The 25,858-nt window shown below is 36.1% G+C and overlaps 3 protein-coding genes across 4 annotated transcripts in view; all 3 read right to left on the minus strand.

Moving 5' to 3' along the window:
- LOC306862491 (folliculin-interacting protein 1-like) overlaps window positions 1-324 on the minus strand; it is a 32,511-nt gene extending 32,187 nt beyond the window's left edge. For both annotated transcript variants that reach the window (XM_079405311.1, XM_079405309.1), the window contains exon 1: window positions 111-324. In XM_079405311.1, the coding sequence (XP_079261437.1) occupies window positions 111-199 (89 nt within the window). In that variant the 5' untranslated portion in view covers window positions 200-324. The remainder of the gene's footprint in view (window positions 1-110) is intronic.
- Window positions 325-533: 209 nt separating this feature from the next.
- LOC306862492 (uncharacterized protein) lies at window positions 534-5,380 on the minus strand. The gene is made up of 11 exons (XM_079405312.1): window positions 5,211-5,380; window positions 5,053-5,134; window positions 3,618-3,696; window positions 3,491-3,542; window positions 3,283-3,405; window positions 2,674-2,799; window positions 2,499-2,550; window positions 1,672-1,724; window positions 1,502-1,578; window positions 1,036-1,308; window positions 534-956 (listed from the first exon to the last, which is right to left on the minus strand). The coding sequence occupies exons 1-11, from the start codon at window positions 5,284-5,286 to the stop codon at window positions 942-944; spliced, it is 1,008 nt and encodes a 335-aa protein (XP_079261438.1). The 5' UTR covers window positions 5,287-5,380; the 3' UTR covers window positions 534-941.
- Window positions 5,381-7,058: 1,678 nt separating this feature from the next.
- Window positions 7,059-25,127, minus strand: LOC306862494 (heat shock 70 kDa protein 4-like). The gene is made up of 19 exons (XM_079405314.1): window positions 24,811-25,127; window positions 23,061-23,118; window positions 22,834-22,974; window positions 22,586-22,708; window positions 21,416-21,515; window positions 20,989-21,122; window positions 18,189-18,433; window positions 17,943-18,019; window positions 17,700-17,851; window positions 16,063-16,169; window positions 15,850-15,983; window positions 13,146-13,327; window positions 12,442-12,534; window positions 11,723-11,866; window positions 10,790-10,915; window positions 10,593-10,700; window positions 10,393-10,512; window positions 10,138-10,299; window positions 7,059-8,818 (listed from the first exon to the last, which is right to left on the minus strand). Exons 1-19 carry the CDS (start codon window positions 24,915-24,917, stop codon window positions 8,621-8,623), a joined length of 2,511 nt encoding a protein of 836 aa, XP_079261440.1. The 5' UTR covers window positions 24,918-25,127; the 3' UTR covers window positions 7,059-8,620.
- Between the last annotated feature and the right edge of the window lie 731 nt (window positions 25,128-25,858).

A 25,858-nucleotide genomic window follows, 5' to 3' on the forward strand; every position in this document is an offset into this window, starting at 1 on the left:
ATAAACACACACGACTCTAGGCTAAATATATTATATCCACAGAACTTGGGGTGAATCTGTGATATTAGCATTACTGCTCTCCGGAAGCTAACTTAGAGATGTTAACTTACCTGAACACCGTGTCCTCTTTGCTGCATTTCGCGGGCGGTGAAAACGCGCTTCTTTTGTTGAAAAGTTTATTAAATAACGTGGGAGCCATAATGGACCCACAATTTTGAAGGAAAAATCCTCTTTTTGTGTTTAATTCTTGAGCCACATTCTACTCCAGCAGACGGACTCCAGTCATATGACTGCTATTAATCACACGAGCTGCCTGGCAACGCCACTGCTCTCTGATTGGTCGATTATTCGCTGCGCTAACCTCCGCTTTCCTGATTGGCTGATATTTTGATTCATAGGCCACGTGGTCAGAATGGCTGTGTTGATGTTGTGGTGTTAAATTTAAGACCAATGCATTTAATCTGTATTTCACGGGCATTTTGTTCTTTTTATGCTCAGTGAGACATTAAAAGAAAGAGCAATCGCACAATAATGGTATAGTAATTTTAATATTTATTTATTTTTTTATCCAAACATCTAATATAATTTAATTTGTAAGGTTCTCTTTTAATTTAAAGCATGTAAAAATCTAGCACAGCAAACAGCTTTCTCATTTTGATGACTCTGCATTATGTACATAATCTGTTTTAACCATTTTACATGGGTATACTCCAAGAGTTGTATATTATTCAGCTCTTGTGTTTAATTAGTCTCACTCCAGTGCACACGCATTCATCCATTTTAAGGGTTTAAAAACACTGCAAGGCCATTAAATTAAATTCAAATATTTGTAGCAATGTAAACCAAGCACGCAGTAGAAGTGTTGACTGCCCACTGCTGGTCAGATATGATCCAGTGAGCTTCTTCACTTGTAAGGACATTGATCTTCGACTGAAGTCCTCTCAGATTGAGATTATCTATAAACAAGAGAAATGCACACAAAAGGAACATGAAATTCATTTAGATTTCAAAAATGGAATGAGAAAAGAAAATTACCGGTTTGGCAGGAAACTTAAACAAGCGTGTTTGTTTGAGTCTCTGGAAAAAGGCTTCCCTCTCATGCTCATTTGCAAAGTCAAAAAACTTGACAGGCCTTGAGGAAACGTCTCGGGATCCCTCCAGCACGCTTCTGCCTGCTTTAACCAGCTTTACTCCAGAGTCCTGCCGGTCTTTCTTACCACGTTTATGGCTTGATACGTTTCGAATGCTCACAATGTCGCTGAACGTCACTTTTCTGCATTTTATTAGTTGTTCCTTTTCTGCAAAACACTAAAAAGGGAAGTTTTTCCTCATTATTATGTTATGATGCTATACATAGTGACCAGCCAGACACCCTGTGATATTACTCATAAGTAGCATTACTCATTTCTAATAGAATGCAAGGAGGAAGCTATTAGTCACGCACACATGAATGTGACCATACATAGGCATAATATGAAAGACGTAATACAGTATTAATCACCTTTTTCACAACAGGGGAAATAACTACAACCCTAGTATTCACAGGCGTTCTCTCATTCGCTGATTTTATCACACTTCCTGCAAACAGCAGAAACAGAGCTTTATTTAAAGAAAGAAAGGAGTAATGCCATCTACTGTATTTATAACTTGCATGGAGTGAAACTCAAGTACCTGATGCAATATCTGATGCCACAGTTTCAGAGGGCACACGTAAAGGAGAGAGGCTGGGAAATATATCATTTTAGTCAAATTTTTGTGATGACTGAAAAGTATATCAGCACATATTATATATTCATGTATACAGTGCTTGTCAAAAGTTTGGAAACATTACGATTTTTATGTTTTTACAAGGCTGCATTTATGTGCTCAAAAAAAGTAATGCTGTTTTTTAATTATATATATATAATAGAAAAACAGCTATCTATTGTAATATATTTTAAAATGTAATTGATTCCTGTGATGCAAAGCTGAATTTTCAGTATCATTACTCCAGTCTTCAGTGTCACATGACCCTGTGTGTTTGTTTAATAGAAATGAATTACTTTATACATTTATGTTACAAAAGATCCTATTTCAAATTAATGCTGTTTTTAACTTCTATTTATCAAATAATCCTGAAAAAAGGTTTCCACAAAATATTAAGCCACAAAAACATTGATGGAAATAAAAAACATTATTAATAACTGAGCACCAATAACAATTGAGCAGCAAATCAGCATATTAGAATGATTTCTGAAGGATCATGTGACACTAAATACTGGAGTAATGATGCTGGAAACTCAAGTTTGCTTCAAAGGAATAAATTACATTTTACAATATTTTCAAATAGAAAATAGTTATTTCAAATGCCAATAACATTTAATAATATTACAGTTTTTACTAAACTAAATAAATGCAGCCTTGATGAGCAGAAGAGACTTTATTAAAACATTTAAAAATCATGTTTCCAAACTTTTGTTTAGTATTATATATACAGCATGCATGTATAAAGGCCTTACCAAATGGGTGACGAAGGAAACGATTTCTCTTCAGTAGGGTTTATTGATAGCTCTACATAAAATAAAAGCATAACCGCCTTTCATATTGACAACACAGCCCTAAAACGTTTATGTGAAATGCATCAGCCCTCACTGCATTAATAGCAGTTATGAATGATAAACAGCCATGACTTACCAAGAATGGAGGAGAGGTTTGGAGGGTGCTGCAGCGCTAGATCCTGCGCATGGCTGTGATCTAGAAGAGTTGAGTTTTTCACCATGTTCATCATCCCATCTTCACCAAAAAATGCTGTTCCCTCGTCTGAGTGGTCATGAGAGGCACAAACAGCAGATAATGTATATAATGATTTGTACTGAGACACTGAAGCAGTTTGACTGATATTTGGGTTGAATTAAGAATTAAGTGAAGTGAAGTGACATACTGCCAAGTATGGTGACCCATACTCGGAATTTGTGCTCTGCATTTAACCCATCCAAAGTGCACACACACACCGTGAACACACACCCGGAGCAGTGGGCAGCCATTTATGCTGTGGCGCCCGGGGAGCAGTTGGGGGTTTGGTGCCTTGCTCAAGGGCACCTCAGTCGTGGTATTGAGGGTGGAGAGAGCGCTGGACATTCACTTCCCCCACCTACAATCCCTGCCGGCCCGAGACTCAAACCCGCAACCTTTGGATTACGAGTCCGACTCTCTAACCATTAGGCCACGACTGTCCCGTGTTCCGTGTAAGAAATTACAGCATGTGGGTTTGATACAACACAAGTAAATGGTAACAAATTATACCATAATTGTCAGCTCTGCGAAACTCCTCGATGGATGAAAGCGTCGTGTCTGTACTTGAAGCTGGAGAATCAACATCCAAACAATCCAACAAGAAGCTGGAAACACCAGAGGGCATCGTTATACCTGGTCAATAACAGAGAAAAGGTCTGCATAGGTCTGTGAGGAAATATAACCACTCAAAGCATTGAAAAGGGAGCGTCAAACCCACTTGTGGAGACCTGGCTGAAGTCCTTGGAGGCACTGGCAGTCGACATGCCCTGCTGAGAGCAGAAGAGAGTCATTACTGTTAGAGATCAGCAGATTGTTAGAGATCAGCAGTGGTAGAGCGTTCGTACCTCAGCATGACCTCTCCTGCATCCGGAAATCAACGACTGGCCATTCAGACATCTTCCACCAGCCTTTGTTACTCTGAAACTTAAATTTCCAGAATATGGCTTAAAAAAAAAAAAGCAGTTCATGCTGTGTTGCATGGTAACGTTCCACAGCTGTATCCGAGATTTGACTGAGGCTGCACCTGAGATCACATATTTCTCTACTATATAGTAGGCGAAAAACTGTATGTGACAAAAGTAGTATTTCCAAATTTACAGTATGCACAAAACAGTACATAAAAAAGTTCTTCCGGTGAGATTCTGAAGTATGCATGTGATGGACACTGTACTATCCCATGAGGCCACAGGAGAGGATCTGTGAATGGCAGTGAAGCTACGCAACTGATGCTGGTAGGTCACATATAATGATAACATGTGACTGTACTACGTCCAGATTACATTCATAGCACACACATTTATACTATACAAAACATACTTTTTTAGCAGTCGCGATTTGCTTACTCAAAATAAGTACTTGAGTGTGAGATTTTTGTACACGGCATAAGTGTTTCAAAGCATAGCATGTCGAGTATGCCAAAAATTCCAAGATGTAATATTTCCAGTAGATTTCCGTTCACTGGGCCTGTCCAAATACCCACACTTGTGGTCTTGGCCACTTGAGAGGGCATGCACGGATTCGGTTCAGAACCATAAACACTAATAAAAACAACCAGCGTTGGGAAAGTTACTGTTAAAAGTAATGCATTACAATATTGCATTACTCTAAAAAGTAACTTAGTTACTTATTATGGACAGTTTAATAAACTTTAATTTTTTTCATCTGGGCTGGGCTTACTTGTTTATTTTCAATATAAAAAGTTATATTTTTGGCAAATGTAAAAGCGCTTTCACACCAAAAGTGAAATGCATAAGCGTCATGCTGAATAAAATGTGAATTCACGTCTATATAGTAGAGAACGCAGCTCAGACAAACCTTTCAGCTGCTGCTGTTCTGGATTACATGAAGAATATAGCAAGAGAAGAAAGTTCAATACCCTTCAACAATAAAAAAATATAAAAATAAAGAAACACAAATGGAAAAATACAGTAACTGCTGGTACTTATCTCTTTTTTTGTAAATTAAAAAGTAATGTTACTTTACTAATTACTATAAAAAAGTAATCTGATGCGTTACTTGTAATGCGTTACTCTCAACACCGAAAACGGCTACAAACATGGTCTGTCCCAAAGCTTATCAAAACTCAAAAGCATCTGTTTTCTTTAAACAACAACAACAACATACTTTTAGGGCGTAGTATAAATATTCAAATTGTGACGCAGTCCTACAGCAAACAGCCCAGCGCTGAAGAAACGTCACACATCTCATTAATATTCATGAGTCGTTCACTAGCAACAGATGTAGCGCATTTAGCAGAAATCTTTCCGAATATAATCCCACCTGTCCTTGTTGCATCCATTAGCTTTTAATTTAGAGAGCTGGCGAGCACTTCGACTGCGTTTAGCCCCGTGCCTTTGAAAATCTAGGAGTTCAAAAAAAATAATAAGGAGTCGATAATTAACGCAGAATTAAGGTTAGATCTACTGTACGCTTCATACTGTAGGACGGGGCAGCTCTCAGTGGCGTCGCGTTGCGCCCGGTGGTTTTTCCACTTGGTCCTTTCCTAACAATCATACTTGAGAAACCGAATCAATGCCCCTACAATCACACAAACCCAATCATCATTAATACGTTATGTGTTGCCGTCCTTAAAGTGGGCGTGGTCCACCATTGAGGAACGTAACCAGGCAACGTGAGTCTAACTTTTTTATTATTATTATAATTTTTTTTTTAGAAACTACAACAAGGCAGAAACAATTCTAACAAGATATCCAAATAAAATAAAAATAACTAAAAATAAATTACATTTCAGATATAATATGCAACACAATTTAACAACAATACAGAGAAAAATACAGGCAAAATGTCAATAACAGACAGCATAGGCCTATATTACAGCCAGTTTACTTTCCAATTAAGTTTAACTGTTTAGCAAATACAATACATTTTTTACTATTAATACAGTGAAGAGAATCCATATATGAATGAAAATCAACCAAACCTTTAAACAAGGTTTAGAATTATCCCTTCTACTTTTATGAATATGAAATTTGCCAAATAAAATCATAAGATTCAACATAAAATCAGCAGATACACTTTTTGATTCAAAATATATTAAAACATCTTTTGAGGTCAGATCACAACTATAAGCAGTTTTTTCTTGGACGTGCACGGATGATCTAAACAAAATGAGCCATGTTCATCAATCTCCATAAATAATTACTAACATGAATATAATGAAGTATTTATTCATGTTTATTAGATATACAAAAGGTAACGTGAGTATAATCAAAGACTATAGAATACCTTTATCTTAAATCTGTTAGTAGGCCTAACGTTAAATATTAAGCCGTAAGCTTTTAGCTGTCTTAAACTGACGCAGATGTGGGTTAAGGAGAAAACATCTTCTTCATTATCTGTTATTAACATTTTTTTTCAACATAAATGTGCTTAAATGTGTCTTTTGATAGATGATTTTTATTACACTACCTATTATTATTATTATTCTTTTTAATAATCAACACATACAGAGCTTGAGAGCAAAACAAATTATATCGTAATTTAAAAAAAATAAAAGTTTGTATAATAATAATTGATGACAAAACTCTGAATCTGAATTGCAAGCAAAGATTTTAGACAGATTGAGCAGGATGTACGGGTGCAAAGAGTTTTCTTTATTTGCTAACTTTTACTTTTTAATTACAGTCTCATTGCCCTTTAAATTGTAGTAAAGATGGTGATTATTAATGTTGAGATAGCCTAAACGGTGTAATGAGTGAGTTAAAGAACTGATTTGATTGTATTATTACAATTATAATGTATTTATTCTCCCTAATTCTTCTTTTCTTGTCATGTAAATACATTTTATAACCAATAACTGATACAAATAATTATGCTTAAGTTACTAAACACTGGTGATGTGAAACATTATATCCTTCAGTATCTGTTAATTCTGGAAGTCTGGGCTAAAATATATCAGACTTTGAGCTTAATGTCATTGCTGTTTCCATGTTTATTAATGTTTGTTCATATAATGCAGGGATTCCCAAACGTTTTTGTCATCCAAACTCCTTAAATTATTTACTTGAAATATCTCAGAGGAAGTAAATATTCTAATAATTTTACATGTTTACAGTTCTCTGATGTCGGTTAATGGTCGCATTGACATGCAGGAAAACAAATAAGATATTTAAGTGTTTAAATTATTATTATTATTTACATTTTTATGATTTTAACTCACAAACCCACTGCAGTTCTTACATTAAGCCCAGTTTGGGAAACCACAGTGTAATATTTATTGCATTTTATGACGTCGATTCCAAAAAACTGAATATCTTTTCTCTTTTATATCAGTGTTATGTTTAATAGTGAGTTTAGATTAAAAAAAAAGTCAGAATACATTACCTAAAATGAGTAACTTATACAATTTTCATCATGTAATCTGTAACATTTTGTAATATTTGTAAGTAATCTACCCAGCACTCATCTTAGCTGCAGGTCCAGCATTACTCACATTTCCTTCAAAAACACAAGCATTTTCTTTAATTCCAAGTATCTTTTATATTTCAGTTAACTTGATCAAGCAACATGCAAGCTTTCAGTATATTTATCGGACTGTATAAATATTAAAATGACACATTTTACAAGCTTTAGAAGTGTTGCATTCTGTGTTTGTTCAATTTATTACACATCAGGCTAACTAATAAAAAATGTAGGGCGGGGTCTCGGTTCCATCCATCGGTTGTTGATTGGATGTTGAGATGTGGGCGTGGCACTCAATGAATGCAGCCCTTGCAGAAGGCGGGGTTTATACATGTATAATGTAATACACGTTAGATATTGTATTGGCCACTGGTCACCTTTCGCAGAACAGACCTTTTACTGTCAGTCCTCTGAAATCTTAATTTCATACCATGTCTTGTCACTGACGGTATATATTTGACTGCTTATGATGCATGCGTCGGACTGGGTAGTAAGCTGATCTCAAGTTTATCATTTATATACCTGTTGACATTTCATCGTATCGTACTTTGGTGACACATCAAGGTTTTTTTTCCAGATGCGATGTTCAAAATACCTGATGATTTTATTTCACCCCACTAAACTGATACTGTAGTTACACTAAAAGTAAACCAGTATGTACAGTACATCCAATAAATACATTCCAATAAATTCTTTTGACTGCATACCAAAATGAATGGTTTATTCTCATAATCTGTGACTGGACACCAAATTAGTCTCCACCATTCACACAGGCTGCACAGTAGAAAAGGAAAACATACAAACAGGGCTAACCCCAAAAGCGACCACACGCAGGCCGTCGACACAGAATGACCTGCCTTTCACAACGAAATACTGCATAACAGTAACTCAGCTCTACTTGGACATACAGTGCATCTCATGCCTCTGCCTCGAGAAAATGTTCAGCAGTTTCAGTGCTTTCACCAAGATCTGGTGGTTAGAAACTTCACTTGTGAAGTTAGTCTGTGCAACAAAAATTCAATGCTAATAAACTCTCCTAACAGTAGATCAGAACAGAAACGTGTTATCTGTTAAACAGCACTACACCAGTCCGTCCCGCTTGATAATCTTGTCCGCCTTTGTTTCAGGGAAACTGGAACTGTGGATATATATTAAAAAAAATAAAAGAAAGGTTCTCGTCCTTTATCTAACATGTTTTTCCTGTTTGAAGAAATAAAAGAGAGAGATTGGATCTCTATGTATCCTGTTTTTAAACAGAGAAAGTAAGACCGACGCCACCGACAGGAAGAGAACTGAACTGGGCAGCCTGCTTCACCAAAATCAAATGTTTTTTTTGTTATTTAGTTTTTTTTTCTGAATCCAAACTCGGAGGCATGTAAGAGGCGTGAGAGAGGCTGGAGCGGATGCAGACGAGGGCCGAGCGAACTCAGTCGATGTCCATTTCGGGAAGCTTGGCCCCTGTGTTTTCCGGGGCAGCTTGGCCCTTCTCTGGGTTGCCCGTTTGTGCCTCTGAACCCTCCTGTCCGTTCACAGGGCCATTCTGTTCGGCCGGCGTCTCCTCCTTTGGAGGCTCCACTTTGGGCTTGGGTTTGGTGACGATATGATTGCAAGCAGAATACAGCTCCTGTATAATGATGAAGACACCGTTAGAAGACTCGGTTCTCAAGAGGACATAAATCTGCTAAGGGGTTATAATAAAACTGCAGTTTTAAAAAGTGGTTTATCACTATTATTTACAGCAGGATCTGCATTTTCATGGGTTTAAATTAAATATTTTTGTTATAAAAGACAAAAATAACTTGTGCATCAAAATTTCCTGGTAAAATCTTAGTTTACAAAAGTAAATGCTACAGAACGTAACATTTTTGAAAAGCCAAACATATCAGACTCTTAAATTGTGACACGCAAATTAACTTCATTCTGTAAAGTAAGTGTAATGAAGTTTAATTCGAACATCTCCAGCATGTTTTATAACACCCCAAAATTATCATGTCCGACAAAATCATAGGCTGACTCTCTGTTGATATATTAGAACTAAAAACATTGACATGTGACCTCACTGAACACCTGCCGCTGGCTAAGAAATAAATCATTATTACCGTACGATCCATATGCTTTTAAATCCATATTTGAATACCATGACATCGATGTCTGTCAAAAAATATAACATGCACAATACACTAGTATTTATGAGAAGCAGAGGTCCAGGGAATGTATGCATTTCAATAATCTTCTATTCTTCACTGATATTTTTTCCTTTCGTAATTTTGGCAATAGATGAACTATTAAATGAATGATCTTGTAGTCGTCTAATTTGACTCTCATATGTAGTAGTCGTCTAATTTGACTCTCATATGTGACCCTGGAGCAAAGAACCAGTCGCTGGGGTATATTTATAGCAATAACCAAAAATACATTGTATGGGTCAAAATTATAAATTTTTCTTTAATGACAAAAATCATTAGGATATTAAGTAAAGATCATGTTCCATGAAGATTGTAAATTTCCTACCGTAATTATATCAAAACTTCATTTTTGATTAGTAATATGCATGGCTAAGAACTTCATTTGGACAACTTTAAAGGAGATTTTCTCAATATTTAGATTTTTTTGCACCCTCAGATTCCAGATTTTCAAATAGTTGTATCTCAGCCAAATATTGTCCGATCATAACAAACCATACATCAGTGGAAAGATTATTTATTCAGCTTTCGGATGATGTACAAATGTATTTTGGAAAAATTGACACTTGAGGTGTTGTGGTCCAGGGTCACATATGATGTCCCACAGATTCTGGAACTTGACAGCTGATCCTCACCATCTTCAACATTTGATCAAATTATTTAATTTTACAATAAAATTACTTTTTTACATGATGTTATATTTAACGACCCCTTAGCAGATTTTAAAGAAGGATAATCAAAATACCGGTGAGGTCTGTACCTTTGTTTTGGCCTGAATCTCTTGGGCTTTAACCACAGGGTCCTGACTGAGACTCTGTTTGCTCTGCAGATTCATTTTGTTGTTCATCCAGGTCATGGTTTCGTTCACCTGCTTTTCCACCTTCATCATCTCCAGCTCATCCAAATGATCATACAGCTCATCCTGAGTTAAGAGATGACAGACGTGTGATTCATCCAATCTGTAATGTCTAAAAGGCTATTTAAATAAATGTGCCTTGACTTAATGAGTGGCTACCTTGGCCTTATAAGCCTCGACGACCTTCATGTACTGCTGGATTTGCCTTCCGAGCTCATCCAAAGCTTTTGGCCGCTCCTCTGCCTCAATGTATCGGTTTTGAATCGGCTCTCCCAGTTTCTAGGAGCAAATGATTTTTGGAGGTTCAGTTTTTCATTCTATTTAATGGGCAACAGTTTCAACTAACACATCTCATCTACCTTCAACTCAGCCAGTTTATCGACGTACACGTGCTTCTGCTGGTCCTCTCCTTCTTCATACAGCCAGTTTTCAGTGTCCTCCAGTTTCAAGGAGAAAGAATCTCGATCCTGCATTGAAAGACGTTGCTTAATAAACACCATCACTTAGAAGCATAGCTATCTTTATGAATGAAAGCAAATACATGTTAGACACTCACAGCCTCGCTGACAAAGTTCTCCAGCACTCCGTGCAGTTTGTCTCTCATTTCATAAACATATTCCTCCACATAGTTCTTGGCATCGTTTCTTTCCTTCTCCAGCTTATCCTGCATAATCATCTTCCCCTACAGGCAAGAAAGCACAATGTTAGAAACCAGTTCTAGAAAAGGCACCTGCATCTTTTATCAGTGTTCAAATTATTTTTATGATTTAATTCATTGTTAGTTAGCAGTTCTTTCATTAAGCCCAGTTTGGGAAACTGCAGTGTAATGTCATCTTTACTGCACTGTATGATGTTGATATCGAAACATTTTAAATATTAAATATATTCTAAATGACAATTTGTCTGTGTCTATTAAAGCTTTGACAAAGTCATGCCTGCGTTTCAAACAGTCATCAACCAAGCCTTTTCAACCACACATTATTATTTCTGTCTTACAATCATTCAAATAATCACAGAATTAGACGGATAAAGGTTTATAGTTTGCATATAAACACTGATGTCTGTTGTAGCAATCAAAATAGAGCAAATCACCTTTTGAAAGTATTTGGTGCTTCAAATAAAAAGTTTGTGTTGATTACATTGTTTTCGTAGATGGCGACAATTGGCTGTCAAAAATAATTATTTGTCATTGAATCATATAGAGATTTGTTCAAAAGGCTAGTATTTGAGTAAATCATTAGTAAAGTATTTGAGTAAATCATTCCCTCATTCATTCAAACCAATTTTATCTTAAATATGTATTTCAAATTAATTCAACATTTTTAAACCGACTGCAGCAATTAATAAGTAAATTAGACATTATTTTGTTTAGTTCAGAAACGTGGAAAACTGATCTCTTTTTGAAACCAAAAAATTGTGATTCTCAATAGATCCAGAATTGTGCAGCTCTAGCTTCTCCTACAGAACACTAATCAGTGATGTGATGTACCTCATTCTCCACGAACAGATTGAGCGATTCACTGGCCAGCTGCCAGTGCAGGCTGTTCTCGATGGGAAGATCCACCATCTTTGTCTTCACTTTGGCTTTCTTGGCTTGTGGAGGTTCATTCTTCTGTTTGTTGTCTTCTGAAGTCTAAAAGTCATTATAGTCACAGTGAATTTCCCATTTTCCATTGCAAATATTAGGTGTTACAGAGCAGTGGTGGGTTATGGGTTTCAAGGGGGAAAAATGCTCCCATAACTTTATTATTGATGTCAAATTGTGTCCAATCCAACCATGTGTTACCGTTAAACAGGTGAAGTGATGCAGTAATCCAAAGCATTATGTGCATTTAATCACTCTTATTATACTGTATATTTTGGACCCATGTACAGTGTTGGGTTGCCAATGCAAAGTTCAGGTTTTCTCTAACATAAGCATGGTATAATATTCATGTGAGGACACAAGCTGTACAATGCTTTTTAAAAATTGCATTTTTGATTTTATGTCCTTTTTTCCCTTTCTCAATTTCTTTTACATTGTTTTGATATTTCATAAGACAATAAACTAAAAATAATAAAAGCATCAGTCTGTCAAGAGGAATGAACCTTGGCTATTTTTAGATGCACAACAAGCAGGCTGCAGCTGGAAATGCATGCTTTTCAATCAATTTGTATTTTGTTGAAATGTTGTATATCTGGTGTTGGTGTGCAAGTGTATTCACACACCTCCATGTCTTCAGTGTCTGATTTCTTGTCTGCATGTTCTTTCTGATCATCACCTTGAGCCTTCTGCCCTTCTTGATCCACCTGCATCTTGTTCTTTAAGGAACAAATATAATGAATGTTCACAGGGTAAATGACTATGGTCACAAACACAGTCAAAACTTATCGTTTAGCATGCGTACGGAACAAAGAGTAGCTCCTATGATCTTATAAACTTGTTTTTGCATCTCACAAGTGTAAATGCATGGAAGCTTATTTCCACCACAGAATAAAAAGTAAACAAAAATGGCAATTGCTATTATAATAACAATAAATTATGCATAATTACACGCAAGTAACCCTAAACCAAACCCTAACCATATAGTAAAGTACATGTAGCTAATTAATATTATTCAGTACCTAAATGTATAATTATACTGTAACAAGGACACCTTAAAATAAAGTGTAACCAAATAAGCTTCCATATACACTTTCGCTATGGTTATCACGGTCAATTTCAGTATTCATTTCAGACGTGACTCCTGTATTCTGTGCGCACACACAGAACGACAGTACATTTAAATTTATAATAATGCTCACAAAACAAGTCAAATCTAGTTTTCAGAACTAATGCTTCAAGTTTTTCTTTCTTTCTTAAATCAACTGTTCTGTGCCCAGTGGATCCCCTGATGTCATGTGATACACAAAACCATTAGGGATGACTTTACCTCTTCCTCTTTGGCAGGAATGTCTGTCTCCATGGGTTCCTCTCCCTCCGCAGATTTCACAACCTCCACCAGGGAGGCGCTGGACACACTGAAGACCCCGTGCACATTCACACGCACCTTCACCTTCACCTTGGCGCTCTCACCGGACTGCTGAGGCACCACCTTCTGGATGTTAAACTGGCCTGTGGACAGGCAAAAATTAATCAATAGGGTTGCACAATTAATCAATCATGATTTCTGCTTTTCTCGATTAAGCATAATTGCCTGTGAAACTGGCTCGCTGGTTTAATTTTCTCTTGACATTTTCATTATCTTGCATTGATATTGAGCCTCCACAAGCTTTCTTGCTCGAGGTCGCCAGTGGTCAAAAGATGTCAAACTCTCAAAAATGTATCCAGTCTCTTAGATGGATACTTTTTCTGCCCAGTGTTTTACTGAATCTTCCCAACCTGGCAACCATGCTGAAAATAGTGACAAACAAGTATGTTATGGAGGAAATAAATGTATGGAGTTATGTAGTGATCTCTACTGTGATTCGTTCACAGGGTGCTGTTTGCTGAGACTAAATCTGTGAGCAAACCTTCTCATTGATAAACGGTATTAAATCCAAACGGGAATCTTAACTATATTGTTTGTGACTCTGGTTGCTGAATCAATGCACTTCTACAAATTTTGTTGCTTTAATAGAAAGTTGTTAAACAAAACAAACAAAAAAGTATATGTAAATAATACACACACGCACATTTTTTTCTTTTTTTTAAGTACACTTTAACAGTTACCAGCATTAAATTATGACATTGGTAGAATTGGCTACCATTAACCAATAGACTAATCAAGGTTAGCAGATTAGGTTAAGAGTACACAAATGAATACATTTTGATTAGAGAAAAAGAAGTCATGTGAATAATGTGCTCCAAATGCCCAAAGTAAGATCAAGTATTGTGTAAAAAAAAATAAAAAAATAAACTGATTTCACGTCAACTTTGATTTATAAGAGCAGAGAGCTGTCATGTGAATGAAGTTCTATGTAACTTTAAGCCGGATCACAATAAAATCAGGGTTTCTGCAGGATTTTTAAGCTCAAATGTAAGACTTTAAGACCTTTTTTAAGACCTGCACAAATACAATTAATACCATATGAGTGGGGTAGGGCAATGTCTATGTACCATATTAAACTGTATATGACTGTCAAAAGCATAATTTACAATTCAGATACAAGTTCTCACAAAAACAAAAGGTTTTATTAAATGGTTAACTTTACATTTCAGCCTTTAAACCATTTTTAAGAAAATGGATAAAAGTATTAATTATATTGATTTTAACAATTACTATCAATAAATTAAATAACGTGAATTAGGGGTGTGTGAAATTTACAAAAAAAAATCTCTTGATATTTTCTGGGATTTTATCGATAACGATAATTAGATGATATTTTGCTGAGCGTGGTATTGTGCTGGTATCTTAAACATCACCGTGGACAGCTGACTCCTGAATTTCTTTGATATTCTTCATATTCTGTGTGGCCAGTGCACAGCAGTGATGGAAATGAATCTTTTCCAATACATTTTATGGGCATTTTTACCTTCAAGCCATTTTTTCTAAAAGTGTGCATCATCTTTTGAGTCAAATTCTTGCATTTGGGCTGTTACCAAGCAAATGAAATCAGTATCAACTAAATGTATCATTGCAATGCATCTGAAGTGGCATTAGATGCATTTACACACTCTTTAATGCAGCTCAGAGGGACATAGAATGCTAACCTGCAGTTACAAATGCATAATGTTTTGATATTTAAAACTGATGTTTGAAAAAAAAAAAAAAAAAATGAAGATACTTTAAATGTGAAATTTAAACGGGTGAGGAACAAAACCCTGTCATGTTGCTCAGAGACACAAAACACTGTGTTCGGAGTTATTTTTGTTGTAGAAATAGAGCAAAAGCAGGAAATATGGCGTCTAAAACGTAAGTCTCTTAATATTAACTTCTTGTTTATTGAACCGTTGCATAAAATCAAAATCACATTTGTAATCATGCTGACTTTTGGAGAAAAGATGGCACTTTTCGCGTGATTATTAACTATATGAAATGATATAATGTAAATATAGGCTATACATGTTCTGCCCCCATATCTTAAATTATGTGATGATTCTAAATGTATTTTAATAGACTGAATCGTGCAGTGAAACTCGTACGGCCTAGTTTAACCTCTGTTAACGGATTCATTCTCTGCCAGCAGATGTCGCGTTTGGCTGAAATATAGCGTTTTCCCAGTAAAGGCAGCACACAAAGCAGCGCAGCACCAGACTCTGAACTTGCAGCGATTGTGTTTATTTAATGAAATCATAGCATTTTGAAGTTTAATCACATTCAGCCATATTGCAACTCTTGTCTTTCCGTCTCCAAATTTAAGACCTCTTGAAATCACAATTAAGACTTTCTTGTAAAATGTAAGATTTAAGACCCCGCGGTAACCTTGAAAATGCACATCTGTGTGTAGCACTCTATTCCAGTCCTGTTAACACACGTACAAGCGCACATGCTGTAAAATAAATGCAACCCATTTGTTTGTTTTCACTTTATTAGAGTAAAACATTTAAACTCTGAATATTATTTGTTTGTTTGTGGACATGTGTAGATTAGTACTAAATTAGTAGCATTGTGCTCAATTCCAATTAAGCAAAGCAAAGAAGCATTCCCAGCATACCTATGGTAGGATCAGGATACGGCAGCTCTTTGGGATTGTTGTAGTAGGCTTCCAAGGAGAAAGGTTCCCTCCGGTAGAAAGTCAACACTTTAGAGAAGGGTGCAGCATGGTTCTTCGGGAAAACTTCACAATCACTGCAGAGCAAGACATAACGTGACTGTTTAAAGAGTGAACTAAGAGAGTCAATCATGACACACAGAACCAAGAACGCACCTGATGCCTTCGTCTGCCGCTGAGGTCCACTTCAGAGAGATGGGGTAGGGAACCACGTCTGTGATGGAGAACTCACGCACTTTGAAGGCGGGCGACAGGATTGCACACTGAGGAACAATAAAGATTTGTTTGCAACACTGAGAAATACTTTAGGCTGTTATTATGAGAAGCAGCAGAAAAATGAGCTCTGCATGTAAAGCAATCTGAAAGAACAAATGATCCCAGAAGTCATTATTATCACAATCCTGTGGATACAGAATCACACGCTTGGTAGATTAGGACCCATGAAATAAGTTAGATTTTTTTTAAAACAAAAATTCAGGGGTTTTTTTTGGTTTAGATTTTTCTGGATTCTGTTTTAATGGTTAAATTAAATTATTATTTAAAAAGCACATCACTTGCGTTTAACCTTTCCTGTTCTTTTTTCTCACATAATTAACAGAGAAAATATATTTCCATTAAAATAAGTTACTTCATCATGAATTAACAAGTATTTTTAAATAAAAAAAAAACATTCATAAACTATTTGAAATTAATAAGGAACAATAAATATTCTAAAAAAAAAATAAAATAAAAAATAAGGACTTATTATGACTGATTTTATTTGGCAAGAATTCAAATGATATAATATAGCAAATATTATGTAAACAATATAAATTAAATTGCTTCAATTGCTATACATTGTGATTACGATCTTTAAATTAAAGGGGTCATATGACGTTGCTAAAAAGAATATTATTTTGTGTATTTGGTGTAATGCAATGTGTTTAAGGTCCAATACACACATTATTTCCCACATACTGTACATTGTTGCTTCTCTCGGACCCGCCTTTCTGAAACTCGTCGATTTTTACAAAGTGAGGTGTGCTCTGATTGGCCAGCTATCCAGTGTGTTGTGATTGGCCGAATACCTCAAGCGTGTGATGGAAATGTTACGCTCCTTACCATATTTGTAAACTCACAGCGTCTCCACAACATGCAACAATACTACAGCGAGAATTTGTGTTCTCTTTGGGTTTGAGACTTTAATCTTTGTGACTTTATGGACCTTATATGTGTCCCTGGAGCACAAAAGCAGTCATGAGTAGCACAGGTATATTTGTAGCAATAGCCAACAATACACTGTATGAGTCAGAATGATACATTTTTCTTTTATGAAAAAATCATTAGGATATTAAGTAAAGATCATGTTCCATGAAGATATTTTGTAAATTTCCTACATAAAAATCAAAACTTCATTTTTGATTAGTAATATGCATTGCTAAGTACTTATTTTTGACAACTTTCTCAATATTTGGATTTTTTTGCACCCTCAGATTCCAGATTTGCAAATAGTTGTATCCCGGCCAAATTTGGTCATATCCTAACAAACCACACATCAATGCAAAGCTTATTTATTCAGCTTTATAATGTATAAATCAATTTAAATAACTGACCCTTATGACTGGTTTTGTGGTCCAGGGTCACATATTTGCTCAAACAGCTTGTAACACTCCAAAGACTAAGAAAAACGTGAAATCGCGTCATATGACCCCTTTAATTAGTCTGACATATATCCCCTTCATGTCAGCCATGGGCCACCCTGCTCTCTAAGATATCAGCATTGGCCATTAAAAAGTTAATGTCCAAGAACCCACCTGCAGTGCACATCCTCTGGCCACAGCCTCGTCCAGGTTCAACGTCGTGCTCAGCTCCTTTCCGAAGAATTTGCCGATTCTCTCTTTGATGGCTGGAATCCTGGAGGCGCCGCCTATGATCTCCACTGCATAGATGTCGTCTTTCTTCAGTCCTGGTTATAGGAGGGGAAAAAACACCACCACTGTTGCATCGCTGCTTGATGGGAAAGGCTCGCAGCTAAAAGCAAAAGCACTTGTACTCACTGGTCTGTTCCATGATGCTGCGCAGCGGAACCTCCACCTTGGCCAGCAGCTCTGCACAGAACTCCTCAAACTTGGCTCTGGAACAAGAGAGTCATCAAGATATTATTAGACGTGGTATTTTAACCAATTAACCCGCTGACATCATAATGCACAAACATTTCCCCGTCACAGCTCAGTGCCTAATTTATGCTGCTGACACCGAGCGCCCAGTTTAGCTGTGGCATGCGGTTGCCTGTGGTTACTGACCTGTTGAGCGTGCTGGAGACGTCGATGTCATTCATGAAGCATTCGATGTTGAGCGGCAAGTCCGAGGAGTTGGCGCTCATGAGTTTCTTCAGTTTCTCGCACTCCTGGTAGAGCCGCACCAGAGCGCGGGGCTTCGATCGCACGTCCAGCTTGTACTTCTGTGCAAACTCCTCACAGAAGTACTTGACCAGCACCTCATCGAAGTCTTTACCGCCCAGCTCAGGGTCAAACGCAGAACCCAGAACCTATGTTAATCAGTCAACAAAAGCATTGAGGGACAAACTGTTGCTACCAAATAGACATGTACAAAACTATGCTTTTTAAAAACAGTTTCTTAAAGGGATAGTTCACCCAAAATGAAAATTGTCATTATTTACTCACCCTCATGTCATTCCAAGACCTTTATTCATCTTCAGAACACAAATTAAGATATTTCTGATGAAATCAGAGAGCTCTCTGACCCTCCCATAGACAGCAAGGATCCTTACATGATCAAGGCACAAAAATGTAGTAAGGACAAATAGTCCATGTGACATCAGTAGTTCAACAGTAATTTTACGAAGCTACGAGAACACTTTGTGAGCAAAGAAATCAAATATAACGACTTTATTCAACAATTCGTCTCCTGTTTATGTTGTATACGCTTTGATCTGAAAGTAAACAGCGTATGCGCGTACATATGGTGCTATGGGGCAGGGGTTTTCAACCTTTTAGGACATGCGCTGACGCTGGCACGTCCCACAGGGTGAAAACCCCTGCTATAGGGTGATGCGGAGGAGACGAATTGTTGAATAAAGTCGTTATATTGGTTTTCTTTGCTCACAAAAAGTAATTGTGTAGTTTCGTAAAATTACCACTAAAAAGAACCACTGATGTCACATGCATTATTTTAGCGATCTCCTTGCTATGTTTCTGTGCCTTGATCGTGTAAGGATCATTGCTGTCTATGGCAGGACCGGAGAGCTCTCTGATTTCATCAAAAATATCTTAATTTGTGTTCTGAAGATGAACGGAGGACTTACGGCTTTGGAATGACATGAGGGTGAGTAATTAATTACAGAATTTTCATTTTGGGTGAACTATCCATTTAAGCTTAAATGGTTTTGACTTGACAGCTCATCTTAAGAAAAGAAAACTCAGAGCACTGGTCAAAAGACATGCCTGTTTTTATATGCATTTTGAAATAGAGCATAAAAACGCCTGCATGAGCATAAATTCTGAAAATGCCCTTAAAAAAAAAAAAAAAAAAAAAAAAAAGGTACACAATTAAATAGGATAAACTTTTTATCCGATAAAAGAAAATGTGCATAAACTATGTAAACACATTTACCGAATAAATTCCACCATGCGCAATAAAAAAAGAAAAAAAAGTCATGTGACACTACACATGGATAACTTGAGGATAACTTGACTAAGCCACAGACCGATCTCGTTGCACAGCATCTGAAATGTTGTTTTGGTTGTTATAATGGTCTCATGACCAGGTGCAGCGTTCCCATACAGCAGCATCCACCTCCGAAAGCAATGACATGTTTCGTCTGTCACATGATTCGTCTGTCTGACATGTTATTATCGTTATGTTTCGTCTGCTCGCTCTGAGACGCAAGTAATTTATCATATATGAAAATTATTATATTCGGTGGCTTCTCCTACTTTTCTTAGTGATATTTAGTGCCAGTTTATCAGGAAGTGACGATTTTGTTCTCTTTGGCTTGCTGGATCTTTTATGCAACGTTCCAGTTTTGCGCACAAGTTAAATTGGCATTTTTGGATGGAAACATAGCTAGTGGCCAACAATCTGGAGTCCAGTTGTTTCATAATTGTTTATGAAATGTATTACTGAATTTGTTACAAAATCAGTGCTTTAACCCTTGGGTTTTCCTAATTTAGTTCACTTGTGATCCTTGGCGGTCAAAACAGACTGAAGACAATAAGTGTGACTTTCTTATAAATAAAATAATTGGAACTAAATTTTGTATCAAATATTATTTAATATTTTAAGGGATTTAATAATGCAAAAAGTAAAATAAGCAGCATTTGTGTCTAGATAAAAATACAAACATTAGAAGAAAAAAAATATTTTCAATTAATGAAGTAAATAAGAGCCTGTGCTGCCGGCTGAGCAAGCTCTCAAATCATTCTTATAATAATTACACACGTTACAGCTATTCTCTGACATGTTTTTCCTCTAAATTTACAAAGGCTTATAGAAAATTAAACTATAGTCGATCTCTAATCAACTTTATTCACTAATCAACAAATTTAAGATGGCCAATGCATCATCTTAACCCATCTCTAATAATAATAATAATAATAATAATAATAGTGTGTATGAGCATTCCAACCTAAATTTACATTTAATATCACATACATACATATTATATTATACTATATTCATTTGTTAATGTTTTACAGTTTTATTTTTATACTTACTGTTTTTATTTTAATGTTAGTACAATTTTTTGTATTTTTGTTATGAGTTTTTGTCATTTTTATTAGCTTTTGTTTATTTAAATATTACTATTTAGGTTTAATGCATTTCAGTTTTAGTTTGTATTTAGCATTAGGTCCCCAAGTTAGTCATTTTAGTGCTTCAAACAAACAAACATAAATAAATAAAATCAGTTTTTCATTAATATTTTTTTATTTTATTGTAGGTTTATTTCAATCACCATACATGTTGTAATAGTTTTAGATTTAGGTAATAATAACCTAACCCTGCCCTGAACATTAATGTTTTGACAGGTAAAAAATGGCACAATAATGTGCATAATAAAGTATGTGGAGAGAAAAGCCTCACCTTCAGCTTCCCCTTGTTAAAGGCACACACAGAGACCTGGTAAGCAGCATGGCCAACATCCACAAACACCACAATCCTGGGCTTCTCCTCAGGAGCGGGCAGGTCCTGTTTGTAGATCCCATACGCCAGTGCAACTACAATTACAGTCAACATGTGAACACATTAAACTCTTAAAACTAAAGGTGGAGTTACAGTCAGATGGAAACACTTTTATTTGCTTGTATTTTTAATGTTTTGGGAGCCCAAAGCTGTACAATCCATATCTGTTTTGTTGGAGAAGGAAAAGCTCAAATATTCAACATATCTTTTTCTTTGTGTTCCACAGAACAAATACACGTCTGGCATGACATGAAAGTGAGAATATGACATATGTCTGGCATAAACGGTTTCATTTTCGGGTGAACTAATTCCATCGTAATTATTTCACCTGCTGTGGTGTCATTCATGAGTCTGAGGCAGTTAAGGCCTGCGATCTGTGCAGCATCCATGACTGATCTTCTCTCGGCATCAGTAAAGAAGCTGGGAACCTATGCAAGAGCATGAGAACACACAACAAAACAATAACTACTCATTCATTACACAGTAACCACAACAGCTAAACACTAAAGACATGAATAATAATGCGCTATTCTGAAAATAACGTTGGCGATGTTACTGGGACTAACGATAGAGAAGAACAAACAGTAAGGGTCAAAAAAAAAAAAAAAAAAAAAAGCAAGAAATGCTCAACTCAAAATCAAATCAGAGGCGAAAAACACTGATGTGAGATAAAGGTAGTGACATTTGTCAAATTAAGTCAAATGTATTCTAAGCACCTTTATATATATATATATATATAAAATCATTATTACATATAATATCTTAATATCTTCACACCTTTTTTTCTGCATTTAGCAGATTAAAGTTACGAGTAATCAAGCATTGAGATTCACTAGTATAAATCATCCTATGTGAGAATATTTTAAGTAAGGAATTTCCCACATTCATATATCCTACTTTAAATTACATTTGAGACATACATTTTATATATATAAATAAGTGCCGTCAAATGATTAATCGCATCCAAAACAAAAGTTTGTTTACATACTGTGCATGTACGGTGTATATATACACTCATACAGTATACATTTTGACAATATGTACATGTATTTACGTATATTTATATTATATATAAATATTTTTCTTGAATGTATACATGCATACGTGTATTTATATACACAATATGTACATTAATATACACACACATTTAAACAAACTTTTATTTTGGATGCGATTAATCATATGACAGCACATACATATATATATATATACACATATAGTTTTACAAAAGTGTACTGCATGCATGCAGTACAATAGTATTATGTACTTTATATACATTTTACTTTTAATATATGGGCAATAATAGAGTTTAAATTTCATGAATATATAACAATCAAGAATTTTCCCAAGTGCAATCGTGCATATATATGATGACATTAATGACGGCCTCATATATCACAGCTCCTACTGAAGAGGACCACACTGCTCTTTGCATATTACAGACGCATTATGCAGTTCTAGTGAATATTTCAAGTATATTTAGAGAGAACAGGCGTACAGAGATGACGCAGTCTGCTACAGGTTTTTTGAGGGCAGCTTCAGCGGTCTCCTTCAGTTTGGTCAGCAGCATGGCAGTGACCTGCTCAATGCTGAACACCTTCTCCTCCTCCATATACATGACCTGTGGAGACAGACAGCAAAAAGCACAGTGAAATAGCCACATCTGAATCACACAACTGAGCAGAGCAGCTGTTAAAACATACACGTGACTATCTGACCCGATCACTGCGGTTCAATTAGTCCTACCTTAATACCAGTGGTTCCAGTTGGCATCGGAGCGAGATCAAAGACCAGGCTGGACTTGGCCGCCTGAACATACGGGTCGCTGTACGCCCTGCCATGCAATCGCTTAAAACCCTGCACAGTGTTCGTGCAGTTTGTGACCACCTTGTTGTGAGAACAGAAATTACCATTACAACTTCTGTCCATCCATGCAATGCGTTCTCACTTGTTTCAAATAAATATACATTTACCTGGCTTTTGGCCGCTGCCCCTATCGATCGATTACGAGGACCGAATGACACGAACGACCTGAAAAGGACAGCAACATCATCACACATCAATTTAAAATTATCTTAATAAATCATTCTTGAAACTTTAACTTCATGCTCCTTAAAAGAATGGCTCACCACAAAATTAAAAAATTTCTGAAAGTTTAAACACTCTCTCAGACCATCCAAGATGTAGAGGAGTTTGTTTCTTCACCCGATTTTAGAGAAATGTAGCATTGCATCAGTGTCTCAGCAATGGATGCTCTGCAGTGAATGGGTGCCGTCAGAATGAGAGTCCAAACAGCTCATAAAACATCACAATAATCCACACCACTCCAGTCCATCAGTTAATGTCTTGTATAGTAAAAAACTGCATGTTTGTAAGAAACAAATCCATAATTTAGGCATTTTATCATCAAACTGTTGCACTAAAAATCCATAAAAACGCTTCACCCAGTGAAAACATCCGTCTCCTGTTGTCCTGTAAAACCTGTTTTGCTTGTAATCAGTGCATATTTCTCTCCTGATTCAGACAAGACAACTTTTTCACTCCAGGAAGCAATTTTATGGATTATGGACTTGTATGTTGAAGTTAAACGTCTCTTAATGATTAATTTGTTTATTACAAACATGCCGATTTTCACTTCTGAAGACATTATCTGATGGACTGAAGTCGTGTGGATTATTGTGATGTTTTTATCAGCTGTTTGGACTCTCATTCTGACGGCACCCATTCACTGCAGAGCATCCATTACATTTCTCCAAATCTGATATAAAGAAACAAACTCATCTACATCTTGGTTGGTCTGAGGGTGAGGACATATTCAGAATATTGTTAGTGTTTGAGTGAACTATCCCTTTAACTAGTACTAGCCTAGGGCTTCTACCCATCCCTTTTTGAACTAATGTCAAAATTATTTTTTCGTTGATTTTGTGTTTTTTTTTTTAATAAATGTAATTCATTCATTCTCTTTCATTAGACTGGTAATATAATCATTTTAAATTAAGCACGTTTTTAAAAGCATTTTAACAAAGTAATAACCTGAAGCATCCTCTAATTATACACAACATCACTATTATTAAGATTTTCTCTCTGATATAAAAAGCCATTTTATAACTACTAAAATCAAGTTAATGAAATGCCTGAGATTAGTGTTTTTTGAGATTCACAATCTTGAAGCAGAGCTGGATTTATTTACAGCAGGAAAGCATGTAATTTACAGCAGTGTAGTAATCTACAGTAAATTACACTGATTTCTCTTAGATCAGCTCGCCATTAGATCATTCCCATATCAAGACATTTCCTTGGTGCACCAGAAACTATCAGTTAATATTTTAAATAACACGTCATGTAAATGCTCACGTGATATACTTGAACGGCAATAAGGAGAAATGTATAATAAACCGTGTTCGTCGGGTTTTATTATAATGTGCTAGAATGTTCCTGCGGCCGCCGGCGTGACGTCACAGCAGCGCGAGCCACGCTGTAGCACGCGGCTAACAATAAAAAACTGCCAAATACACTCTAAACTAATATTAATCATCCCAACTGTAATTACAGCCGATGTTAATCAGATACTATAGCAAGGGCAGCATGGCTTCACTAGTTTTACATTATTTAGATCAAATCAAATGACGTGATGAAACTTCTTAGTTTTGACAGGTCAATTTTAAACACATGCAGTCTCTAAAAAGAGTAAAGTGTGAAGCTGAATGGAAGTATTAGACTCACGGTGTGCATCGGTCGCTGTATTCGTTCGCCGCGGTCTCTATCCCACCGGCCCGGGCCACAGCAACATAACAGCTCTGGAAGCCCACATCAAACCCCACCACTGACATCTTCACGATTATAGTCCGGATAAAATACTGAATACTAGCAACACGTGTCTTTTTAAAACATATACAACAGGCGCGGTATTAATAAAAGTCGTGTTTAACGCGATCTCATAGCTCTCGATGGTCCATTGACTGAGTTGCTGCAGACCGGCTGAAGGCTACGTGCAACGGTTAAATGCTGGAGGAGATCACGCTGAAGTCAACGGTTTTATCGCGAGAGTTCGAGAGTTCGAGAGTTCTAGACGGCTCTGGAGCTTTCCGTGAATGACGGAGCCGTGACGACAAATCCAGCCAAACGAAAGCGATAGATGCGTTTACAATATTTTTTATTTTTTATTTTTTTGTTGTTGTTCTTGGTTTTTTCAAGCATTCAATAATAATAATAATAAAAAAATGCGTTTACAATATAGATAATACCATAATTTGATGTACGCAAATCCAAAATATTCTTTTCTTTATTTGTATTATTGTTTTTTTTTCTGTAGGAATATAGTCCTTTCCCCGTTCTTGTAAGTTTTGCAATAAATAATAAAAAAAAAAATGCTTTAACAATACATCAGTACAAGAAAGTATTTTGGAATAGTTTTTGCAAGTTTGTGATTGATTTTGTGTAATCTAAATTTTTTGTTGTTTTTGTTTTGAAAAGATGTGTTGTTTGGTTTTCTTGATACAGATAAAAATACAGATTAAGAGTTTTATCTTTTTAAATCTACTAAATTACTTCTCCTAGCCAAACATGTGACTCTGCACCACAAAACCAGTCATACAGGTCAATCCGAAGCTGAATAAATCATCTTTCCATTCATTCAAATGTTTGTTATGATGGACAATATTCAGCTGAGATGCAACTATTTGAAAATCTGGAATCTGAGGGTGCAAAAAAATATAAATATTGAGAAAATCACCTTTAAAGTTGTTCAAATGAAGTTCTTAGCGATGCATAT

The sequence above is a fragment of the Barbus barbus genome (genome assembly GCF_936440315.1).
Source record: "Barbus barbus genome assembly, chromosome: 43".
In the NCBI taxonomy this organism is placed as follows: Eukaryota; Metazoa; Chordata; class Actinopteri; order Cypriniformes; family Cyprinidae; genus Barbus; species Barbus barbus.

Excerpts from the sequence above, each read along its gene's own strand:
- LOC306862494 (XM_079405314.1), bottom strand. The coding sequence starts at position 24,917 with ATGTCAGTGGTGGGGTTTGATGTGGGCTTCCAGAGCTGTTATGTTGCT. Across the intron at positions 16,170-17,699 it reads CCAGAGGATGTGCACTGCAG|TGTGCAATCCTGTCGCCCGC; the intron begins GTGGGTTCTTGG and ends ATTGTTCCTCAG. Across the intron at positions 12,535-13,145 it reads TTCCTGCCAAAGAGGAAGAG|AACAAGATGCAGGTGGATCA; the intron begins GTAAAGTCATCC and ends TGTTCCTTAAAG.
- LOC306862492 (XM_079405312.1), bottom strand. The coding sequence starts at position 5,286 with ATGATTGTTAGGAAAGGACCAAGTGGAAAAACCACCGGGCGCAACGCG. Across the intron at positions 5,135-5,210 it reads GAGAGCTGCCCCGTCCTACA|ATTTTCAAAGGCACGGGGCT; the intron begins GTATGAAGCGTA and ends TTGAACTCCTAG. Across the intron at positions 3,543-3,617 it reads GCAGGAGAGGTCATGCTGAG|CAGGGCATGTCGACTGCCAG; the intron begins GTACGAACGCTC and ends TTCTGCTCTCAG.